Source organism: Anser brachyrhynchus (genome assembly GCF_964034855.1).
Source record: "Anser brachyrhynchus genome assembly, chromosome: 11".
NCBI classification, from domain to species: domain Eukaryota; kingdom Metazoa; phylum Chordata; class Aves; order Anseriformes; family Anatidae; genus Anser; species Anser brachyrhynchus.
This window is the reverse complement of record NC_137706.1, coordinates 11740790-11754330: the sequence shown is the minus strand read 5'-3', so window position 1 is coordinate 11754330 and position 13541 is coordinate 11740790. Positions and strand designations below refer to the sequence as shown.

At 40.4% G+C, this 13541-nt stretch overlaps 1 protein-coding gene across 5 annotated transcripts in view; it reads right to left on the bottom strand.

The window, feature by feature from the left end:
- Positions 1 to 6272, bottom strand: part of SPPL2A (signal peptide peptidase like 2A) — a 28817-nt gene extending 22545 nt beyond the window's left edge. The window contains exons 1-4 of one of the 5 annotated variants that reach the window (XM_080607601.1): positions 5986 to 6272; positions 2327 to 2446; positions 960 to 1142; positions 79 to 168 (exon numbers count right to left, since the gene is read on the bottom strand). In XM_080607601.1, the coding sequence (XP_080463727.1) occupies positions 79 to 168; positions 960 to 1142; positions 2327 to 2446; positions 5986 to 6039 (447 nt within the window). In that variant the 5' untranslated portion in view covers positions 6040 to 6272. The remainder of the gene's footprint in view (positions 1 to 78; positions 169 to 959; positions 1143 to 2326; positions 2447 to 5985) is intronic. The other 4 variants (XM_080607600.1, XM_080607603.1, XM_080607599.1 and 1 more) reach the window with 4 other exon arrangements.
- Positions 6273 to 13541: the final 7269 nt, after the last annotated feature.

Below are 13541 nucleotides of genomic sequence, written 5' to 3'. Positions count from 1 at the left end.
TTTGATATTAAATATTATTTATTTGATCAAAAACCTAAGTCTATACAAACCGCAACATGCTGAAATTATATTACTTACCAGCTGCATATCCACAATGTCATTGTATCTTATAAGAGCAACTGGTAGAGTCACATTTTCAAAATCAGTCTTGTTATCTGAAGGAGGAGCCTAGAAGAGAAAGTATCAGTGGTAAGTATATTGAGCTCAAACAGATGCAGATTATCCTTTAAATTTCAATGAATTTGTAGGAAGACAAATTGAGCTAGTTCACCACCTTTTCCTAAGGGTTAACGAAGACAGATGTGGTGGTAACATCACCTGTTTTGACCTAACTACATCTGGATTCATGAAGGTCCCGTGCTCTTACAGTATTATATAGAACAAACAAAACTTGCTTTTTAAACTTGTTTTAGAAACATAGGAAATAGCTTCACAATAATCACACAAATTCTGAAATTGCAAATATTTGTATTTGTATTTTGCAGCTGTAACAGAGAACAAAAAAAGCAGAAGTATCTGTAGCATCTCCATACCTTCTTTATTTCCAGCTTTGGATGAAATAGTTTACGTTTGTCATGTGTTTAAAACAAAATATTATCTAAGATGATGAGGAGTTCAGAGTTTGCTGAAATTATGGGATGACAATGACAAGCATTTGCATTCATAAGAATGATTAAAGATACAAGCAACAGTATAAAAATACAGTTCAGCTGTGGATACTTTTAGATGATGCAACACAGCATCGCACAGAGCTAATTCAGAATGACCCCTCTGGTCCCTTGAAGAGCAGCAGCACTAGCACTGCGCTCAGTGGGGAAGGTTACCTCATGCTGGAATCCCACACATTCCTGTAGTCCTCTGCTTCTGCGACTTCTGAGCTATCTCTGCACAACAACGACTTGGACCAAATAGATAGGATGTTATTTCACTACAAAAGAAAATCATAGGTTGTAACTTACCAGCCTAGCTTTACTGGCAATCAACAGCATTTTAGCACCTGATCTTTGAGCAATTCTTGCTTTCTCCAGAAAAGTGCAGTTTCCTCTCATTACTACAACTGCTTTGTCCTTCATTAAGCCAGAAGGAACTTCAGAAGAATTGCAGAGTACTGTAGAAGTCAGGTTTTCCAGAGTCCTGAAAGTCTGCAAAGAGAAGAGGAGCAGAAAGTATGAAAGAAGCAAATCTGATGATGCAAACTTATCTGTAAGACTATCCCTAATTGGAGGTTTGCCAGAAAGAGGCATAACAGAAGGGAATAATGGATTCAGAAATATAAAATCAGGGCAGCAGTTTCTACAGCCGACAATACTGAAGGATGTTTAGAACACCATATAGCCGAAATATCTGGCTGTTCTAAGCACAGTTTCACAGCAGTTGTTGTAATTCAAACATACAACTCTGGCTATGTAGGAAAAATCACTGCCTACAGTTCTGGAGAATCCAGCATTTAGTTTATGTTATTTCCAGATTTTTCAGGGGAACAACAAACAAATAAAACAAACACACCACTAACTGATATAATGTAACCAGAGTTTTGAAGTGTAATACTTGTTCAGAAACAGTTGGCAAACTTAAAAATGTATTACTTAAAAAAAAAGTTTCAGTTCAAGATGGACAATGATTTTAAACCTGTCAGTTTTCTTTAGTTAGGCATGACATCCCAGTGGCCAAAATAAAACAGCAAAGATGTTTGGACTGACAAATTATTTTTATTCTGTTTTGCATTGAGTTAACCTGCTAATGAATGACAGAAGGGAAGGAGGAGAAATGAGAAAAATACTGCTGCCTTGATCACTTCCAAACATGAAGTATTTCCTGTTTATAGGAAGAATGCCTAAAGAAAAGATTTGTTTCTGCCTCACACCCAAGATCATCTGAAATATCTCCTCTTTCACCACATAAGAAAAGTTACAAGACAATTAAATGGGAGAGCAAACTGATAAACTGATATAAGAAATCTTTCACAAGTTTACAACATTTTTATAAACAAATAAAGAAAAATTTCACTCCCAAATCTAAAACTTGGATATACTGTTGACACCCAAAGAAAAAAAAAATAACATATTTAAATCTGGTTTTAAGCACAGACAGAATAGCATCTTTATAAACCTTAAAAACTGACTTTTTAAAGTACAGAAACATTCGCTACATGGATCTCTTTCTTCTAGTACACAGAGATCTTTCATTTTTGGTGGTGGAGGATGCAAGAGCTAAGTATTCAGTATAGTATGAATTTAACACAAAAGCAAGTGAAGACCAGTTATAGCTGACCCACACTTATCTCGTGTTGTAGTTCTCTTAGAAAATATGACTCTCAACTACTTACAGCATTGTTCAGGCTGTTTGGAAGAGAGATCCAATTAGAATTGTAAACTATGCAGTAATCCTTTGTTACTGGAGGTACACCATTTCCAGAAGCATGCAGGATTCCCTCATCTGCATTTATCTGAAATAAACCAAGGTGTTCCAAATTAAACAAAGTTTAGACCGTGAGCGTACAGGTCTTCTTCTAAAAAGCTGTTAGGAAAGAGAAAGAGCTTTTAGAAGAAAAGATATACATACATTTAATTTACTTGTACAATGAGTAATTCCATGAGAGATAGGTAGCCGGGGAGCAGGATGGAAAACTAGTGAGGAGCTAGTCAGATTCAGAACCCTGTACCTTCCAAAAGAAATGTATGATTTTACATAGAAAGGCATTAAAACAGGATATAGAAAAGTAGATTAAAGTCCTTGCTTGTTTGCAGAATTTAGAATATCCCCTACTAGTAAAGGTATTACATGGCAATACCCAGAATAGTTGCTAATCAAATAATTTTAAGCACAGAGACCAATCACTGTACTTTAAGAAGAATTTGTCTAAAGAAATCCTGGTCTCTCACTGAAAGTAGTCTGATCAGATTACTCTCAAAGTCCCTCAGGTAACATAATTACTAAAATTAACAGAGGTTTTAAAATGTATATGTATTTTATAGTAAGTACAAGAAATTAACATACACTTACAGTATACTACTTATATATATTGCTTTATACTATATATGTAAGTACATAAAAGTAATGTATAGTACATGAGTTATCCCAGTGTTAATATATTAATAAAGGCCAAGTTTCTATGTGGATCAACAAACTGATTGAGGATTAGATGTAGTTACAGCTGCAGAGTAGTGAAAACAAATAAGCATCATTTGTATCTCAAGCATCACCTTAAGAAAAATGCTGGATAATCTCATTTTGACTGTTTTTTCTTGAGAAAGAGACTGACCTTAACATCAGAAAGTATCAATATATTAAAAAAGAAAGAAAAAAAATCGTGTTGTAGACTGCAGATTTGTCTGAAAGAATACTGAGATACTAAGCTAAAAGCAGGCATGGCTGGGGGCTGAAATCCCAAATGTTTGGCAGATGTACAACGCTAATCAATGAATGCTATAGAAGTATTTCTTCTCAGGCTAACATTCTACAGCAAGCGAGACCTACTAAGAAAAGAAAAACATGTGATGATATTGTTTCTGAGGTTTATGTCTGCCTGGTTTGAATAGCAAGAAACCTTCTTCAGAGGAATCCATTATATTTGCCATAGTGCGTGAACATCTGCTGGGAGAACTGTGTCAGAGGGCCTGAGCACATTAACTGTTTAACATGCAACAGTTCTTCAGATGTCAGCTAAAATAAATTGTTCCGTAATTTATGACCAGTACAAAATTATCGAGCTTTCCTCTCAAATGTACTCATCAGAAAGTATAAACCAATGGCAAATTAAAAGCAAAAAACTTCCAACAGGTGCAAAACCTGTTAGACGTTTCCATCCATTGAAAGCTCTTTCTGTTCCACGAAGTAAAATAAGAATTTTCTGTGCTCCAGAAAATGAAGTGTTAATGCTACACAAGCACAAGTCTGTCTAAAAGAAGTGATTACTTGCTTATTTGATACGCATGTTTTGTTTGGCAAGCTTCCCTGCTCTAGGGATGAATTGGAGAATACAATTCTTGCTCACAAGATGGGGGAGGGAATACCAGAGCATGATGTTTACCCTGGTGCTGCTCTGAAGAGCATTTAGAAGTTAAATAAAATAGAATGGCTCAGGTTGGAAAGGGCCTTAAAGATCATCTAGTTCCAACCCTGCTGCCATGGGCAGGGAAATAAACATGACACGCTACACCTCATTTGGAACATCCCTATTGAAGTTACATTGCATCCTACTGAACTTTTAGTGTTTTACGATTACTTTAGTTTCCTTGTTTCACAATGGATAAGGGCTACTTGCTGGGATACATTGCCTGTCCATAGGCTGACTTGTTCCAGCATAAAAATGTTTACACCTGAAATAAAGGCATAACAGCTGTCTCTAACTAAAGGTGTATCAACTTTTACTTTCAAGTTCAGACAATTCTCAACGGCCCCTCACCTTCAAACAGATTTCATCCTGTTTTTGACAGGTCGTTTTCTCATTTCCCTCCTTCCTTTACCACCTTTAAACTGTTCTTGTATAACCCCTTATCTTTCACAGAAAATAAACCATCTCACAGTGACTCTTAATCCTTATTTTTCCTAATACATACCCCTGTCACAGCAGGGGTCTAAGCTTGGGCTGACTGTTCCATTTACAAGTGTAGTGGTAACCCCATCATGTAGAACACGTGAAGTTATGGGAACCAGGGGAGAGAGTGACCAAGCCAAGCCTGTATTTACAATATCTGTCACATTTAGCATCTAGATAAGACACAAGAAACTCAAATGTGCAGAACAGGAACAAGGTATTTTGTATGTAGCAAGTAACAACATGAACCTCAGAGAAATGTAAAAAGGTAGAAAAAAGAGGCATGAACAGCACAAGCAGCATCTTGCAGTTCTGCCATTGGCACTGTGACACAAACACTCCTTCCCTGGGGGCATCGTGACCAGGGGAACCAGCACCTGTGCTCAGACAACAGCAGCGCTCCTTTCCCGCACATCAGTACTATCCCCTCACCTTGTCACTCTTAGGGTACTGATCTTGAGGCTCAAGGAGCTGACCTAACTGCTCACCACTGCTAGAAACGGCCCGTTGAAGCATTTGTAGAGCAAAAATGGCAGGACACAGGGCCTGGAGTTTTACAGGCGGGCAGGAAAAGTCCTTTCCTCTGTCAGCAGCAACAAACCATTGGGTTAGGGTCAGGGAGTAAAGGCACTGTTCAGAAAACCCTAATACAACTGATGAGAGCTGTGCGGGGCTCACAAACAGCAAGGAAGCACTTTGCAGGGATGGACACAAGCTACTTTGCCCAATGCGATTCTCAAGGTGATTAAAAAAAAAAAAACTAGAAAAACACAAACATTGTGCTCCACACTTGCTGTTGTGAATATCAAGCTGTGACTGCCTACACAGGGAAGTACTCTGGATCCTGCCTTACCGAAACAAGCACAAATTACATTAAAAAACAAGAAACAAAGAAAACAGACACCTTAGTGGAGCAGTACTTAATGGAGGCATACCCTTTACATGGCTTCAACAGATTATGAAGGCTTTTGGCTTCCGTATTTGCCCTGCCAGAAGGGGACAAGTAGGCAGAAGGGCAGCTACCGGGCTCCCAACGCACCGCACGTCAGGATGTGGGGAAAAGCTGCCAGGACGCCCCATAAAACAACCAGAACGTCACGTAGGACGACCGAACAAACATAAAACCAGGATACAAGCACACCACAAGCTCTCTCCCACCACCCGCAGCCTGATTTAGACACCCCTGCCAAAAAGGGAGCACAGGGAGCGCTCCTCACCCGAGCCCCCAACGCCGGGCCGGGGCCGGTGAGCGGGGGGCCCAGCTGAAGGCAGGCAGCTCGGGAGGGCTGCAACCGCCTCGGCCCGACACACACCGGACCCGGAGCGCTGAGGGGCCGGGGCCAGGTCCGGAGGCCCCCCGCAGCACCGTGCGGAGGAAGGGCCGGTTGGCAGCGCCCGGCCCGGCCCCGCCGCCTCCCCAGCTCTCCCGGCCCGGCGCGGCCCCTTACCGGCGGTAGCAGCAGGCCCCACAGCGCGGCGCACAGCAGCCCGGCAGCCCTCATCTTCCTCGGCCGCTGCCGGGGCCTCGCAGCGCCGCCGGCTCCCGGAGCGGCTCCACTTCCTCTTCCGTCCCCCGCGGCCGCTGGGGGCTGCAGCCGCCGGCCCGAACGCCGCGGCCCCTCTGTGAGGCCGGCTGGCCCCGGCCTCGGGGCGGCGCTGCCGCGGGAGGCCCGGGGTGCCCGCGGCCTCCCTCAGCCCGGGAGGGCTCGAAGGGGGCTGTGGTGAGGAACCGGCGCTGACCGCCCCGGTTTTGGGTCGAAGCTGGGCGCTCTGCTCTGCTCAGGGCACGCAGCAGCTGGTTTCTGCCTAGCGGCTCCGAGGTGTTGGGCATTAGTTACCTACCGCTGCCGTCATAAACCAAAGGAGACGGTCGGGCTTGCCCCAAGTCTCCAGAGACAAATCTGTTTCACCTCCCTTCAGTCTTTTTGGGGTGAGCGGGCACAAATACAGAGCCATGGGAGAGCAGTACGAGGAGGAGGGTGGACTGCAAAGCATGACCCATAACAAATGGTTGAGGGAATGGCACCGTTTGCCCTTAAAAGTCTTTCAGAAAAGAAGCGTTTTCCAGGCTGCGACTGCTAGAAGGACTGCGGTGCACTAGATGTAAGAACCAGCGTGATTTGCAGGAAGGAGGTATGCTGAAGCAGCTCAGTGATTTACCAGCTAAGGAAGTTGTGCAATGTCTTCCACTGAAGGCTTTTAAGAACCGGTTGGGCAGCCCCCTTCCGCCCCTTCCCAAGGGGCCTGAGCCTGTCTTGAGCCCAGCACACACGAGAAAGCGGAACAAAGATAAGAAAGATTATTGGAGAAAGGAGAAGATGTGGCCATGACAGAGAGAACAAGGGAGAAATGAAAAATAAGAGGCAAGGCCTCTAAGAGGAGTGGTGAGTTACAGTCCATCAGTAAGTGAAAGCCTCAAGAGGGTAAACCATTTTTCTTGAGTTAGTCACAAACTAACAGTGGTTATTAGTTATAACTACTGGAGAAGGAAGTTTTGCACATACATATTTCCCTCTGTGTGAATTTAAGGACAGAGCCACGTAAAGCATCTCCAGGGAACGCTTCCCACCACATTACAGCTAATTTTCAGTAAGCTGTTCTGTTGGTGTAAACATCAGAATAACATTTACATACCTGTAAAAAAAAAACAGTATTTTGATTGATACAGTTACTCTGACAATAACAGGTAAGGTGTTGTGGTTTTGGTTGTTTGTTTTTTTTTTCAGTGATAATTTGCAATTCATTCATGTATCAACAAACAAACAGACTTATACATCTTGTAGATTTGCTAAGCTGCAAAAGTCTGACTAACATTTCAATGTGCTTAAACAGTGCAAGATAATGGTACACCATGACACAGCTAACAATTCATATTCCATGCGGAATTGGTATTTAAAGGACAGCTAGTACATTGTCCATCTGTGTATTTCTGTATCAGTGCTGTTGTCAGAGTAACCGTGACATGTTACACTGTCTGCTACCTCTTCTTTCAAATCTAAGTAGATCTGGATAAGAGATTGATACAGATGAATACAGATTACTTGAATAAATCCCTCAATTCCATAAAGAGCTAAGGGTATGTGTATGATGATGTATTTGAGGTATGGAAGAGGTGCTTAATTTGAACTGCAAGTATGTAGCTGCTCACAAGATCAGATTCCTGGTAGTATCAGGACACCCTACCAGATACTAATCCATCTCCTTGTGTTCCCCAGGAAACCACAGCAGCTGAAAATATTCTTATTCTGTCTGCGGCTGAAAATAAATGGGCTGAGTAAAGACCATTTTTTGGGAGAGCAATTTCCTTTAAGTAAATGGAAATCATATTCCCAGTATGTTTGGTTTGTTCTCCCCTGCCTTGATAGATGTTTAAAGATGCTGCATTAATTATCTCTCTTACATTAAACACATTCCCTACAGTCCAGAGGGACTGTGCAGGTTAGAAATATCTGCAGTGAAAAACCCTAATGCTAGTTCAGGACCTGGGCAGCTCACATTCAGGACATCCATAAAAACTTCTTAGGTAATCTTTATTGGCAACTTAAGTACTCCCTAATTTTTACTGTTAGCTTTAGTGTGCAACCAAAAACAGATGATCTAGTGTCAGATTTCTGCACTATGAGAAACACTAGATTTTATTTATTTTTGTTATTTTTAATCACAGAGAAAAGATAATTAGGTTATAAAGACCTTCAAAGGCTGAGAATGACTTCAAGGCCTAAAAGATTTATTTATTTATTTATTCCCCCCCCACCCCCAGTTTTCAACATGAAATTCCTTATTTTGCAGGTAGGGGAGAGGGAAGAATAAACAAGATAGCTTAACCTATAATCAGGTTAAGATACTAAAAATCTACACCAAGAATTGCATCCGTCCTCTACTACCATAATTATTTCCTTCAGAGAAGAGAAGAGAAATGGCTCTCTCAGAAAAATCCCTTCCCTAACCAAAGCATCAACATGAAATAAAATCTGTAATGACTCAGGCATTCCTAAAGCATTTCAAAGTGTTAGGAACAGACACGTTTAAAGCAGGCTTTGAGCACATTAGTGAGAAAAAAGAAACTGAAGCTAAGTAACCATCAGCACAGAAAAGAAATTGCTTGGAATACTAAAATCCTTTTTGAAGGCATCATGAAATTATCATCTCCTTCCCCCTGCCTGTTTTCCACCATATGTACACACTTACAAAACACAACTTATTTGACTCATAAGGAAACATCCCAAATGTCCTGTTCTCTCACATTGCATTGTGCTACTTTTATTTATTTTGTTTTGTTTTTCAATATTTATCCACCTCTCAACTTTTAAATGAACTTATTCCAACCAACATGTCTTTTCTGTTCCTTTTCCTGTATCTCCTTATCCAGTTCAATCTGTTCTGTTAGTTTCACTTTGAATTACTGTCTGTTAATTTTGCATGAAATACTGTAAACAGAAAATAGTTGCCTTGTTAGGTAGGCAGATTTGGAAGGGTGGCTATCAGCATTAGTTATTTAAGAGAAAACATATTGCATGATTTTTAAAGAACTAAGATTGTAATTAAGAGACTAGACTCTTCATGCTAAACAGTTATTTCATACAAAAATCAGTAATGAAGGGATTTGGGGTTAATTAATACACAAGCTTCAAAAGTAAGAAAGAATTTTTAATGTTGTGTTGGTTCTAAGAACTTAGAGAGAACAGTAACACAAATGCTGGATGTAAATATATTTTTAGGAAAATTTATTAGAGGGTAAAGTAGTAGGGCAGAATAAAGCAGGTGGCAGACTTAACCAAAGCAAATTTCACTCTGTCCTATAAGCTTGTCTCCTTCACTGTGAAACCTCTTGATTAAAGAACGCCAAGAAGATTTTTTTCTGAAATATGCCAGCTCAGAGACGCATACCCACATGGCAAAAATGAGGACATAATGCAACAGCCTGATGGGACTATCTCCTGGCAAGAAAATGATCCAAAGAAATAGTAAGGCTGGCATTTAAGAATTATTTATTCATGCGAACACATGCCTAGCAACTTCTCCCCATGTCCTACCAGCCTTATCTGAACATCAGGTAATGTTAATATAAGCAATCAAGAGGTGCCTTAGTTTGCTGGACATTATGCAGCAGAGAGAATAGCCAATTCAAATGTGTTTTCAAAGGTAATGTTTAAAGTAGTTAAGAGAAACTAGTGAAAGCTTTCCTCACATGCCATTATGCAGCAAGGTCACATTAGCATGCATTAATAAACGACTGTAACCTTATTTTTGAATTATGTTTTCAAACTTGTATCATGCCCTCAAAGGTATTGAGTCAGGTTTTAATACTTCCTGATGGTAGAGACTGCAAGGGTAAACATGGATAATGCAGTTAAAAACATGCTACTTCCACTATTAGTATGCAGCTTTAGCACATGTTGAAGCTGGGCTTTTAAGTTTATAGATATTACCTTTTTAAATTGGCTTTCTATCTGGAGAAAATATGATTGTTTGGCCTGACCTACAAATCCTTAGTTTCAGAGAGCTCACTGTGAAAAGGTTAATTACTGGTTATCGTTATAGTCTCCATTTACCTTTAGACTCTGCACAAGTTATGTAAAAGGTATGCATCTTTCTTAAGCACCAGCAAGATCAGTTGCATGTAAATACACTATTAAAAAAATCCTATAATCAAACACTTTCTCTAGTTCTTTGATGAAGAATCTGAAATTAGTCAGTCATCTGCTTGTATAGGCCAATGTCAGCTTTAAAAGCACACCAAATTCTCTCTCAGTAGTTTAAATGTAGATTTGAGTCCAGTTTTTAAACTTCAGTAAGCCAAAGCAGTCATACTAATTTCAGTTTAAAAGAATGGATTATTTCCTTCTGTATTACTTAAGATGCAAGGTCTCTCTATATACATATATATTAAACCACATATTATATATGCAATTAAATATTCCAGTATTGTACCATTTGAATTTTTCAAAATCTGAGAAAATGAAGACTCAGCTTTAATATTTTTCCTGAATAAGGGTCAGCCCTTAGTAATAACCTTGGTTTTGCCCAGCTTGGATTTATATGGAAGTATCTGAGGAAACTTAAAATTTGTTATAAAGAGAATCTTCTTCTGACTTAGGTTGTTTTAAAACATAAAAGAAGGCTCACTGAGTAGTTTCAGTACAACTCTGTGGCCCTGATTTCACAAATGATTTACTGTAATGGTATCAACTGATCACCTGGAGCTCAAAGTTGGTGTTCTTGTCCATCTTGACAACTCTCTCCTAAACGGGATTAAAACTAGGTTAAGAGAACTTCCTCCCATTTGAACTACGTTTTTGGATAGTATTTTTTTTTTTTTTACTTTGGTCACACTACAGGATGTACAGACACAGAACCAAGTGTTCAGTAGCCAGACTGCAAGGCTTGATAAGCTAATTAGGACTGAGTTTAGGTGATACGGAGTCCAAAGCATACCCTGCCACGGGTGTGCTTGCAGTAGTCCTAGCTCTGGATCAAGAACCTCGAGTTGTAGGCTCTTTTGGCACAAGAGTGCATTCTTGTAGTGTCCCTCCCTGCTCAGAAGCACTTTCACTGGTTTCTTCAATGCTTCTTTTCTTTGCATAGCATCAGGAGAAAAGGTCTTAATGGAAAGCTCTGATAGCTGTGGTCACCTCCTGGTACCTCAGCCCACAGTGAGTCCAGCAGGAGGAAGTCTTCATCGCTGTTCAGCTCTGACCTCTCCACACTCTCCCAATGCCTGGAAAGAAACTGAGCATCAGATGGATCTAGTTAATTTCCCTGAAATTTGGGCAGCACTGTGGGCTGAAGTCAAATTCCCTTCAGCACCAATATTTGTACTGACTTTAAATTTGCTTAGAGGAAATGGTGTTGGGTGCAGCAGGCTTCAGCATTCAGAACATTTGCAGTCTCACGTTCGTCAGAAGAAAAAGCCACCTTCCAAACCCATACATGCCATCAGCAGCATGCAGCTGCTGAAAGCAAAGCTAGCATTTTGGGGTTCTCCCTACATGCTGAAGACAGCTTTGTAAGCCTCTGCAGGAAGAGGATACCAGCATCCATTAGAGTTGCATTGGCAGTGCAAGTGGAAGGGTATAAAGTCCCAGCTTAGTCATGCATTTAAGTTGCCAATTTCCTCCATATACCAATTATGCACACCTTACCAATATTTTTCCATACTGATGTTAAGAAAGCTGTCCTGTGCATTACGGGAAGCAAACATTAACTTGCACATGTTCTACTCCCTGCTTGTTCCTTATAAACAAGTACCACAGCGTCTCTCTCTGGCTTCCAAATCTGCTTCCCTTGCATATCTAACTTTTCTGTAGCTCCCAATAGATCTGTTAGCCTCTCTGACTACCTTCTCCAGAGTATAAAGAACTAAGAAATAAGCAAAGATTTTATTCTTTCATGTAGCAAAATAACAACATTGGCTTAGAGCTGCATGCGCTGATAAGTCAAAGTTACCCCATACCTTAAGGCTCTGTTGAAGAAACAACTCTCCAACATGCCAGTTCCTAGAGAAGCCACACTCTGTACAGTACTAGGAAATAGGTATTCTTACATATACACTGTAAACGTGTGAATAATGACAGGAAAACCACTGTCATAAGCAGCCTGGGCCTTGTGTGCCAGACAAATCACTGTAGTTTGCCTGCAGAAGCACAAGCACCAAACATGCAGAGCATCTCCTTAGGTGCACAGGGACTTGAGGTACAGAGGAAAGTATCTAAAATTTTGAATTTTAATCATTAACTGCTACTCTGTGTCTAAAATCTGCTGAGCTAGCCCATATATTAACACAGAAAGGTATAGAGTTAAGGGTGGTGCTACAATTGCAGGGAGTTAAAATGCGAAGTCTCCCCTTTTTTAAAATGTGTGCATATATATATAAATGATTTATTCCAAGCAGCCTTGCTTTTCTAAAAACATTGTTATATTTATGGTTAGTCTTCATTTTCTGCCTGCAGCAGAAGTAGCTAACCTGCAATGTAATGAACCAGATCAATTCTTATTTCAGGACTCCACACCTTTGGTATTAACCCTGTGGCATGTGATTTATCTGTCGTATAGATTTTAGAATTGAAGGTCTACCTTCAGGACTCAAAGCAGAAGCATAATCCAGTAAGCCATGCAAATCAGATCACTGCCACTACTCTTTTTTAACCAGTCCCACTGAAGAGGGCTCTCTTGGGAAAAGAAAATGCAAAGAAAAATTAGGAAGGAAGATGTAGCTTCTACCTCATAGTCCCCAATTGCCTAACTTTATCTGGATGATTTGATAGTACAGCGAATGAAAAATGCTACATGAGATTCTGGACTAACCACGTTTGCAGAACCACAAACTACCTGAAAGCCTTGCAGAAACCCACTCACTAGAGATCTTTTTAACATCTCTGTAACATGGCACTGTTTTCATCCCCTCATTTATCTCCTCTCTCCCCACAGCATTATGAAAGGCAGACGAGCATTCTTATCTCCCCCTGTTAAGTTTTTATGGCACTGTCACAGTGATGATAGCAAAGTACATCCAAAGGCGATCAAGAGCAGCCAAGCAATCATCTCTAAACGGCAGCTTTGATTTTTCCTCCAACATTACCGTATTTAGTAACTTGTAATACATTTCATAACCATTTCTCCACAGAATTTAGCACTATTAAATTATGCTTATTCTTGCTAGTACAATAAGGTTAAAAGTATTTATTAATCTCAAACAATTATTGTCTATACAGAGTGGAAGTTACAGAAGCAAGTGATAGTCCACTATGGTGAGACCATACAAAGAACTGGCCCTCCATGCCTGAGTCCCAAGTTGCCATATTACAGGATAACTTGGAACACATCGTGACACCACATTTTTTACAAAGCCATTCCAGGAGATAAAAGGACATATTAGGTTGTGAAAAATCAAAATACCTTTTCTCAATACTGACTACAGGTTTAAGCAAAAGCATGGAATAGTCAGTAAAGCCTACCAGGGACATCACAAGGTAAGACAGACAGCGTTTAAAATAACAGCTACTTC